The following is an 11,965-nucleotide window of genomic DNA, read 5'->3' on the forward strand; positions in this document are numbered from 1 at the left end:
CAGTGGGTAGGAAATTGAGCATTTGCATCTGATACGCCTTAATAAATGGGTAGGAAATGGAGTATTGAATGTTGCCTACAGTGCTATTCATACAATACTAGGCAGTCTCCACAAGAATATACCGTTTTACTTATTTTTTTCGCCCTACTTTAACCTCTGTTTTTTTCGCCTCTTCTTTGCCCATTTTCGAGTGCCTCGGGTTAATCATATAAATTATACTCAGTGGTGGTCTGCAAGAAATATGCGAGTTGTACGATAAAGCGACTTATTTTCACTACTCCTCTGCCCTCGCTACACTCCAAGCCCAATTGTGGTCAGAATCCCTTCCAACGGTCAAAGTGGCGTGGTTCAGTACGACTTTGGCAAAACGATCCAAGGCCAAAGCTTCCAGCCCACAGGCTTCCTTGATCAGCCACCTACCGTCCTTCGTGCGGCGGTTAATGGGCTACGAGCCCAGTATGAAATAAATGGCCATCGACTTGAAGAAGCAGTCAATGAGGCCCGTGAGAGAAAATCAAGGCTGCGGAAAAGATATATGCGGCCAGATATTGAGAGCGATCGGCTGTACCGAAGTCACGTTATCCATCCACCAGAAAAGAAATCAACTTGCGCTGTAGATTGCGGCGACGACCCAACCAGATTAGTCTTTCGAAACCCACGCCCTCAGGATGAAGACAACCCTGCGATACATTATGGCTTGATCGCGTCAGCTAATTAGTTAATGAAGGATGCTCTGATCCGCGATAGAGTAGTCGCAGAAAAGGGTACTTTATGCTTTAAGATGGAAGCGGCCGGGTTAATGAATCATTTTCCGTGTCCGGTGATCCGTGGAATCTGTGACTACTCCAATTCCCACAAGAGCAAAGAATGGCAAGGGTATGGAGCAATGGTCGCGGCAGCATATGCTTAGGATCTTCTATATCGAATTATCCCTCAACAGGTGGAGGGAGAGAAGAGGATTTTGGATATCCTAGGGCCACGCATTAACCATGTGGGTGAGACAACGGACCGCATAGACCCCAACTTATCTCTTGACGGATTACCATTTGCGCAGGGTGCCGAATTTGACTCGTTTACGGCTCGACATGAAGATGAATGTCTTCCAGGAACGGGGAACCGATATTCTTGATCAGATTAGAGAATGGGCTTTTTCACCTCGGGGAAAGTGTATGTCCTGATTAATTGGAATGGCTGGAACAGGAAAATCGACTATCTCTCGCACGGTGGCAAGATCACTTAGCCAAGAAAAGTCATTAGGAGCAAGCTTCTTCTTCAAGAAGGGCGAAGGAAACCGAGGGGATGCTATGAAGCTCTTCCCGACGGTCGCGAGGCAAATCGCAATTTGCATCCCCCAGGTGATCACTAATGTCCAGGAAGCAGTCAATGACAATCCAGGCATCGTGGTGAAGAGCATAAAAGAGCAGTTTGATAAACTGATCCTTCAACCACTCCTACGCTTAAAAGAATCCGGCACCCCAATCCGGACCGTTGTGGCAGTGATTGACGCATTGGATGAACGTGACGAGGACAAGGACATACGGCTCATACTCCAACTTCTATCACAGCTCCAGAAACCAAGGCTGTACGTCTTGCGAGTTTTTTTGACTAGCAGGCCCGAAACACCATTGCGTCTAGGATTCAAAAAGATTGCAGATCACGACTACCAAGACCGTATCCCCCATAACATCCGTAAGGAAGCAATAGAGCGTGACATATCGCTTCTCTTAGATCATCGACTATCAGAAGTCAGGACAGCTCGAGAGACTCCCTTGCCTTTCGACTGGCCTGCAAGCACGAATGTTCAAAAGCTTTTGGAATTGTCTATTTCGTTGTTTATCTTCACCGCTACTATATTCCGTATACTTGAGGACCCTTACTGGGACCAGTCGACAGTCTCGCTAAGATTCTCACATATCGAAATATTGCGTCCAAGCTAGATGGAACATACATTCTTGTTCTTGATCCACTCCTCAATACACAAAGCGAAAAACAGAAATTGCAACTAGTCCAAGAATTTCATCAGGTGGTTGGTACAATCGTGATCTTAGAGAGCCCACTCTCAATTATGTCACTCTCGAGACTGCTGGGTTGTGCCCCCACCGCAATTGAATTCGTAATCCCAAGGGTATTGGATTGGCTGATGTTTGACGGTTGGTTGGGGTGCCCAAAGATATCGCTATTGTGTCTGTTTATAGTAAATTACGAACTGTGTGGGTGTATTGCTCTGTCTAGGAAGTCGATAAAACCACACCAACGATATTGGATTTATCTTTGGAGAAGCGCGTTCCTGGTTCGTGCGCATCGTACGTCCCTTTAATTGCGGGTTGAACTCTCAGTCTATTATTATACCACCGGGTCACTGTTTTCTGACCGTTTACTTTAAACCAGAAAAAGTCGGTTCTTTGAAACAAGGAAAATCGCATTTTCCAAAGGTCACGTCAACCTAAAACTTTTGATTTGACTAGACAACCACAAGATGAACCCTTACGGTCTCCGCTGGCAAGCCTAAAAGTAATGCTTTTTGTGGAGATCATACGATCAACGCGGCCGCATGCGGCATGATCTGCCGTTTAGACAATGCGGTTGAAATTAGAGCTCTACCGGCTCATCCGAGCCTTGGTTGGTTTGTTGCATACTTTATTATAATTAAACATTCACTAATCCTGTCACAAGTTAAGATTTCTCACATCGCTTATTATCTGTGCTGAACTGTGTTGGGGGATACGAGGTAAATTAGCCTCAGCAATGTTCTATTCAAGGTTCCTTTGAGCCTCTTTAAACCATGGTCAATACGTCCGAGCCGCGTTTTGATGTTCTATGAACAGTAAAATTAAGTGCTCCTGTAATGAATGTGTTCTAGCTTGCTCCACACAGAAAGACGACGTGGACCGCACTAGTCCATGGGCACATGAAATGGGATCCTTGTTCCAAAATTGCTAGAGAAATGGTAGCTGGGTTTCTAGGGATTGTATTCAAGGCATGGGAAGCAGGATAGTCTGGATGGCATTCAGAATGGTCTAGCCATAAGATAGCTAGCAGTCTAATCGTCACATTTGCATTATCTGTACAAATAATTACGAATAATTACAAACAATGACGGAAGTGAGGATCTCGATAATGAACAATGAAGCTAAGGAAAATGGGCCAGGTGGTCATGTTACCGTGTGAAGTCTACATCAGCATTAATGTATATAAAGGGATAGACTTATGGGGGAAAGAGAAACAACTACTTCAATATCACCAGTCAGCTTCTTTATTTTTCAAAGTCAGCCAAGGGTATCGACCGATATACCTGCCAAGTCGTGAGCATGGCTCTTTTATGTGCCATTGTACCAGAATATGTACTGGAGGGCATCATTGAAAAGGGGTTGGCACCACAGGACACTATCCATCGGTGCCAATCCACTCTTGAAAAAACAAAGCAACTTCAAGATGTTCGTGAACGCCATAGGCATAGTATCGCAGCGGCTCAGCCGCAACAAACCACTCAAGGTATTGTTCCACCTTACATCCTTGAAGCACTTGCACGGAATGCTGCGACAGAACAACAACGCGAGGCAGCCGGCCACACACTTGCATACAGTACTAAGCATCGAACAGTGGCAGGGCGTGTACGTCAATTGAACCGTACTGTCTACGATGCGCAGAATTCACGTGCTTTACATCCTCCCCGTGACAAAATCCGGATTTCAGAAGGTGGTGACCTTCTATCGCAAGAGACTGATCCAACCAACAATGCAAACGAGTGCTATGTTGGGCTTGGGAAGACTTATGACTTTTACTTCAATTTCTTCCAGCGAGATTCCTTTGATAATAATGGTATCAAGCTTGATGGCTTCGTGCATGCTGGGGACCTCTACAACGCCTTCTACAACGGCGAAGAGCTAGTCTTTGGTGATGGAGACGGTGTTATCTTTGACGGCTTCACAGATGAGCTCGATGTTATCGGTCACGAGTTCAGCCATGGTGTGGTGGATTTTACTAGTCGCCTTCCGTACGTATTCCAGAGTGGTGCTCTCAATGAGTCCCTTGCAGATGCGTTTGGAATTATGGTTAAACAATGGGGCGAAGGCAGCCCCCAGACTGTTGATCAAGCCAACTGGCTGATTGGGGAAGGGATCTGGGGTCCTAGTGTCAAAGGCAGGGCTCTCCGGGATATGGCAAATCCTGGAACCGCTTATGACGATGGTCAAGTGGGCAAGGACCCTCAGCCTGCACACTGGAGGGATTTCAAGAAACTCACCCTCAGCGATGACAGCGGCGGTGTTCACATCAACTCTGGTATCCCAAATCGCGCTTTCTTCCTTGCTGCTACCAAGATTGGAGGATTTGCTTGGGAAGGTGTTGGTCCTATCTGGTACCGCGCTCTGAGTAGCGGTAAGCTTCCCACAAATGGTAAAGCTACATTCAAAGAGTTCGCCGATCTTACAATTGAGAATGCTGGCGAGCATGTGGATAAGGTCAGGGAAGCTTGGACTGCCGTTGGATATCCATTCCCCGAGAAAAGGCATGAGCTGTAGTGATTGTTCTGAATGAGCCCGATTACCGTGTTTAGGAGTCGGAATTCTGTTATGCAAAAGTCTGCTATTTCATATTCATTATTACGGAGCCTCACCCCTGTCACCTCACCCAATCAAAATTGATCCGACTGTATGGCATAACCTCTCAAAAGTCTTAAGATGTAACAGGCCAGAACACAACGACGGCGCGCTGGCCGTTCTCCGTCACATTTACATGCCAAACCCTCCAGGCTATGTTAGCTTGTTGTGCTCCGTACATTGCTATTGTGGTGCCTAGAATTGTACGATCTTACCTGCGCGAACGGCAGCCAGTCTTTGCTCTTCTTTTGGGACCGATTCTATGTTCAGATTGTTTGACACAAAAGTTCGAATGCACGTAGATCCTCTTTGTAGAATCTTGTGCATACCTGGACTCTAATCAGCTTTAATAAAGTCATTTCGTTGACGCTGGTGAATACGGTTATTCCACAGGATCTGGTGAGAATTTATCTTGAAGCGGGACTAGGTGATGAATATATAATTCTTTGCATTAGTTATCTTTAGAAAATTATTACTTGGCAGTCCAATCTACCACCAGAGGGTGGACTAGCAAAGAAACAGCTGCGTATGGGTCACTAAACTAGTGAAGAAATTGAGGCAGGTACGAGACATGGTCTACGTATCCATGAAAAGGGATGATTGCTGCTTGCGTAAGTTCCCGACCTATCTATCCATTGTATCTATACAAACTTCTTAACAATAAAGCTTCTATATGAATAAACTTTAATCAAACATGAGTTCTCGAAGTTCTGAGAAATGTAGGCGGCAGTGCAGATTAGTAGACCCATGGTACGATCTACGGCAGCCGGCAGGGATCCAAGGTCAAAACACAACTTATTTGCTAAACACCTTATGCAAATGTGACAATTAGATACGATGGATTGGTCAAGAACTTAATGCAAATAGCTGCAATGATACATTTTCACGTAACTATAAAAGTATGTTGATGGTTGTGATTCATGATGTAGCTTTACTCAATGCGTCTAGCCGCTTATTGGTTCATGGGAACTAGGTGAATACGTAAACACATATGTCTAGACTATAATGACATCACTAGATATTATTTATAGGCTGATTATCATTAATAGGCAGATCTAAATACCGCAGCAGTACTATTCCTGTAACCATGTCAGTGGGGCTCGACCACATATAATAATGATCTGAAGTTTGAAATTTGGTAGATACTCGATAATCCGCATTCGAAGATAACGAGGATCAAAGCCGTTCTGCTCCAGCAGAGCGACTCTCCACCTCCGCATTCGAGAGCGAACCTGCCGGTCTTCCCGCCACCCACATCAAAAAGGCCGTTGATGGCCCTCGAAGGGACGCACCAGGGTTCGTTCCCCTGCCAGATGACCGCCACATCTTTCAGGAGTTCAAATATCCTTTCTCTTTGATAGGTAAAGTCCGCACCACTGTCTCAAGGAGTTCCGCTACTGTCGTTGGGCCACGCCACATCCTCACCGCCTCACACTGCGTCAATTGGGCTCGTAGCAAACGGCAACATTGGTTGGATGTCATTTACTTTTTCTTACTTCGATGGCCGTGGACCCTTGGGTGAGTTGCACGTTACAAACGTCATTTCGTACAGAGAAAATGGCAACAAGACGACGGATAAGGCGTCAGCTTGGGATTTCGCCGTGTACATCTTGAGCGATCCTATAAGCACTATGTAGGGGAGTATGCGGGGGCAAAGGTGTACAGCAAGAGCTGGAATGGGAAGGATTTCTGGCAGTCATTCGGATACCCAGGCGATTTGTTCAATACAGAGCGCCCAGAGTTTCATTCCCAATGTATCAACAGCAATAGTGATCATTATGGGAACGCTCAGCTCTTGGGTCACTTCAATGACATCCGGTGGGCAGAGTGGAGGCCCATTCTGGGTGAAATGGGATGACACGCCGGGTCCGAGTATAGTCGGTGTGGTGAGCACAGAGGCGCCTGTTCCGCAATTAGGGTCCACTACTGGAGATAATCAGTATGCTGAGGGGAGAGCGATGGTTGATCTGGTACTACAGGCGCGCAGTGATCATCCATAAGTTGTCATTTGGCATCCAGGCAGCACATTAATTCAAGATATATATATGGTCGTTTATCCATAACGAGTTTTCATTTTTCACGTTGCTCATATCTTTGTGACTACTGACATAGTACGCGTGATGTAAAAGGTAGAATTAACGCTGGTCCGGGCCCGTGTGCGACAGGCCAAGCTTTGGGTCCACGGAAGCGACATATCTGAACACGAGGATTCAGCAACATCCTAAATCGATATCGGGAAGGTACTTCAGCCTTTCTTGGATCAACCACTCTACTCTGCAATGCCTTCCCGATCCTACCTACCATCGCCATCTAGCCTCATAATATTTGTGCGGTGCCGTATCTTCCAGCGCCTGACCGTACGCGAAGATGCTAAAGATCTAAAGGGGACCCTTCCAGGGTACATATAAATTTGCCTTCGAATCCTCCTGTCAGACTGTGAGTGCATTCTAAATAAGAATACAACCATGAGGTGGATTTGGCAGAGACCCTTTTGAAGGAGATAAAATGAACAGATAATTCCCGCCACTTGCTAGCCCTTGTATCGCGCTGCTACCAGTGTGTGATTCGGTGGCTGGTTAATTAGGCAGTTTATTGCTTATTATATCATGCCAGTGATTTATTTACATTTTTTTCCGGGCCTACCACACCATAGAGATAGACCTTTCGGTTAATATTGATGAAGTTACCTAGCCAGCCAACTCATCCTGGATTTATCTACATGGTTTGGACATCGCACAACAGGACAACTATGGACAAACGAAAGGCATTGTACAGCGACGTCGTTATCATCGGCGCAGGCTTGTCGAGAATTGGGTGGAGCCTGCACAGCCAACAGATGTCATGTTTCCTTGTCTCCTTCAAATTATTGCTGACAAGTAGATCCAGGATGCAGTGTTGATATACCTGGGGCATTATATTCGCTGTCATATTTCCCGAACCCAGACTTCACTCGCCTAATTCCTTCAAGGGATGGATTCTATCCTATATCCAACATGTCGCTCACGCTTACTATGTCACTGAACATGTGAGTCAGACGAATGGAGAGGTTCGCACTGGATAGAAGCTTCGACTAGATGGCATGTCTATCTCTGCGATTTGAAGACAGGGGAGGAATCTTTCCACGAGCCAAAGTGTTGATCTCTGCTGTTGGGGGTTATACAAATCCCAAGCTCCCCGGTATGCCTGAACTTGGAGCGGTTTGAGGGTCCCGTCCTGCACACCCACCGCCTAATGGAACAAAGAACAACTCCGCGGCCTCAACGCGGCCGTGATGGCTCATGAATGTTTGTTCAAGTCCTATGAGTCGCCTAAAAGACAGAGCATCGAATTCAACTGTTCTGTATGCTCTGGCTCATAGGTAGTTCCTGCTGTGATCGACCAATCTCACAGGTTGACGCATAATTTATTCGGGCAAGTGTTCCATTCCAGCGACCTTGCTTGTTTGATCCTGACTCTGTTACGTGGGAGTAGGACCCGAACTATTACGTGCCGATGCCCATGGGCAATTACATGTAGCTTGTTCCACCTTCTGAAAACAAACTTAGAACCTCGCCGGGGCCTATCGTGGCCGATTTTCCGTTCCCATTGTTAGGCTGCCCTCATAGCGCGCGACTAAACCGCTCGGCGTCTAATACGGCCTGAACCGTCTTCGCCCTCGAGACGGTGTCTGGTTTTATCCGTGTCACCTTCATTTGAGCCTCCCAGCAGGCGACACACTGTTGAACGCGTGCCTAACTTTCCTTCTTAATTCTGTCCTCAGCTCTTGGAGCCTTGGGTATTCTATCAACACATGGGCAACTCTGCGCGCCGCACTCGCACCGATCGTGCTCGCTGTATCCAAACTCCTGGTGTATCGCGCCGGTAGGGTGACGTCAATTTTCCGTAGGTGACAATATATGGTACAGTCAACTATCCGATCTCCTTTTGCTACCCTTAATCAACCTTGGAACCCTTCTGTATTATTAACAGCTCCCAATTCCTCATCAATTTGGCGTCTTTTTCCACTCCTTCCGCTAGTCCCCGCCGTATGACTTGAAATGCCATTCATCTGTTTGGAGGCGACAGAATCCAGAGACTTCCATCCATCGGCATACGTATCTGGTTGGTTTCTCTCAATTATCTGCTCGGCGGAACCATATGACTGGAAAGCCTCTTGTAGAAGAACAGAGATTTCGTCATCAGAGACGTGGCTATTGCCATATCTGAGTACGGTTTCTCTTTCTTGAATGAAGTCTAAAACCTTGGATATTTCGATCGAGTTTCTCCTTAGTCGCTCCGGGAGGCCTCTTCCTTTGAGCAGTGCTAACAGCCCAGCAATAGAGGTGTTGAAAGCCCCAAGGATTGTGATTGCTAACGTATGTTCACCACCTGACGGTCCTAATGCGGTGATAGCTGCACCGACTATTATTTGCGCGACTGCAATGAAGTTGAACACAACGCTGATCAGGTGATATTGAAATCTGTGTTCTTTTTCCTTGCAAATCAACTTCTTTCGTAGGTCAGCAGTGGCGGCCGCGTAAGTGAGATAGGTCTGAGACTCCTCAGAAGAGTCTCTTAGGGTTGATTGATGAGATTCAGGCATGGTATATTGGTAGGGTTTGTATGTTGGTCTTTGGAACGAGTAATTTTGAAGAGGGTCAGATCCCTCTCGGTCTTAATTCTTCATATAAAGCTTTGCTGCCTCATTGACGTCAATTTTCCTTTTCCTATGTGGTTAATGATGGAAACCCCGTCAAGCTTCCTTCTCCATTGCTTGACATCATGTTTTTCGTAGTCTCAGAAAATCAGACTCAATCGAATTGAGGGGGACGGGAAGGGGGGGCTCTAATCTGCGACAAATTTAAACTTAAAAATTATCTCAAGTTCCAAATGATTCATGGCATCCGTTCTATGGTGAATCCGGGTTCTCCAAAGCCTAGACCGGCTCCGTGGCATGAATTTGTGTACTATTCTTGTGTACTATTCATGAAGTTGTTCTTGGCTCTAACATGGAATTGAAGGTCAGCCGACAATATGCAGTTGACCGGTTATACCTGCGTATTCCTTGTGGGGTCTATTCTTGCGTAATGCGAAGATCATGAAGCAATATGGGTCTTGATGAGCTTGTCGAATTAATCTATGTTCCTCTTTTAAAATGTTGACTCTGACTATTACGACTAAATCTATAGTCTTTCTGTTTGCTCCTATCTAAGATAATCCTCAAGTGATTGTGGTATGGTCACCTCTGATTTGGTGCATGTGATTATCATGATGGGATAGGGACGCCCGGATAGGGAACGTCCCATAGGCTGTTAGGGATGGAATTAACGGTATCCCATATGAACACATGTGTTCAATACAGTAGAAAGACATCTTGATCTGGAATAGATAAATAGCAAGTTTGGTTGAATGATAACCAGCGGTGGGTTTCTACCACACGTCATAGACTGCATCCGCACCCCCATATGGGCGGGCTGCGGGCGCTAGTTAGTCTACCAATCTTAGCAACGAAAAGCATTATTTTATGCAAGAGGTCAAGACACCCATGGGTCATTCAAGGAAATCCACTAGGATTAGTTAGGATGTCATTGTGGCAATGGCCCAGCTAGTTTGGCCCTAAATTTCAACTAATACCTATCGGGAACAGTCATGAATAGCGAATATCAGAGACTTTACTCCAGGAAAACAGAATAGAGGTGAAAGACATGATGCTCATTGGTAATCGCCACGGATATCGTAGCCAGGTGATTTTTTGTTGAACAAAGGCTAGATGACTTGTTTGCTCATCATTCTTCTGAGTACGTCATAATTCAATGCGCCTGATTCTTTTCCACCTCCTTTTTCCAAGGTAAACTGAGGCCTGTAGATGTTCTAGATCTTTGGAGACTCATTTCTGTTCTTATTGTGCGAACTGTAAGGATTCGACTGCGCAGTCTTCTATGCAACCACATTGGCTCCATCATCTCAGTGGTCAGGAGACTTCGTTCAAGTGCAAAATTATATAAATAATGGCTCAATCATCATGCATCTCCTTGCACGAATAACAACTTCGAACAAGTACTTTTATTATTACGACCTGACAAAATGAATGCCACCGAGGACCTTCACATAGAGTCATGGAGATCGGACACCTATCTCGTGGGCAGGTGTTGGGACAATTCTCGAGGCTGGAATGAAAGTTGGCTGAACTTGGATAGCTGCCTCGGAGATAATGGAGGTACGTTGCCGATATTAGTTACTTCATCCTCGCTAAAATTATTATGGTAGGGCGTTTTGAATGGGGTGGAAGCGAGTTCACTGAACGTGCTAGAAATATCAGATTCAATCCCACAGAAGGTGGAAGTCGAGTGCCCATCCTGCGAGCTGCACTGGAAGATGATTCCCCAACGCCCAAGTTTCTAGAAGGGGATGTGAATCTGGCCGAAAGAATCAATAATCGTGGTGGTAATCTGCAGTTTTCTCGGTAGGTTTTCTCGAGAATTTCTTGAGTGAGGTATGCCTAACCAAACAATTTACAGATTTTGACCTTACTGAGTCTTTTCCAAGGAGTTAAAAAAATCTGTACGTTCGAAGTTTCCTCTTTTTTTCCCCACCCTTCAGCTCTTGAACCTCTGTAGTTTCGAGGGGTCTTGAGGGTGGACTGAACGGAGTCTTATCTTTTATGTATCAATTGCCTTATTCTCTTGTTGCTGGTTTGATTGGGATAGAAGAGATTTGACAGGCATTGGTTTGCTTGACCAAAAGGTGAAAAAAAAGAAGAAAAAAAGGAGAAAAAAAAAAGAAACAGAAGAAAATATGGCTTAATCCCTATACTTGGTCTGATGTCGCCAGCCTAATCCAACACATCACCATCCATATTATACTTGGTTTTGTTTGCTAATGAATACCAACTTGTTCACTCTTTGTTCGTTTGAATTACGATAAGCCATAAGCCGTACGATGTGAGAGATGAAGTTAGGAAATCCCAAACATTCTCTTCGGAGTGATTGCAGAGTAAGGAAGGAGTAAGGAAAGGTAGGAGAGAGGATATTGCTGGATCTTTCGTGTCGGCGACCCTTGCCACCGCGACTAGAATGTAGCCATGTCTTTGTATGCGCTGCCTGGATCCTCTAGCTGGCAGAAACTGAGGGCTCGCAGTTTCAAGATAGATCTACGCGGGTAAAAAGAAGTCTACCATTAAATCAAGGTGGACGGCAAAAACAGCAAGAAATTGATTCGGGGCGTTCGTCCTTGGTAAACATTAGTCTAATAGCCAACATTAGTCTATTGAAGTTACGGCAACAATGTTGCAGCTTCATACTTGATTCGGCTAGAAACGCTTGGCGCATCTCTATCCCATGGGAGGTGCTCGGATGAGGCTGGGTTGCCTTGACAATACGTTACTTACG

General features: G+C 45.6%; 1 protein-coding gene across 1 annotated transcript; it reads left to right on the forward strand.

The window, feature by feature from the left end:
* Nucleotides 1-3,308: 3,308 nt before the first annotated feature.
* PGRI_045290 (M4 family metallopeptidase) lies at nucleotides 3,309-4,520 on the forward strand (the record flags this gene model as incomplete). Its single annotated transcript, XM_040792242.1, has 1 exon — nucleotides 3,309-4,520. The coding sequence occupies one exon, from the start codon at nucleotides 3,309-3,311 to the stop codon at nucleotides 4,518-4,520; it is 1,212 nt and encodes a 403-aa protein (XP_040649298.1).
* Nucleotides 4,521-11,965: the final 7,445 nt, after the last annotated feature.

The sequence above is a fragment of the Penicillium griseofulvum genome (genome assembly GCF_001561935.1).
Source record: "Penicillium griseofulvum strain PG3 chromosome Unknown contig_90, whole genome shotgun sequence".
Taxonomy (NCBI): domain Eukaryota; kingdom Fungi; phylum Ascomycota; class Eurotiomycetes; order Eurotiales; family Aspergillaceae; genus Penicillium; species Penicillium griseofulvum.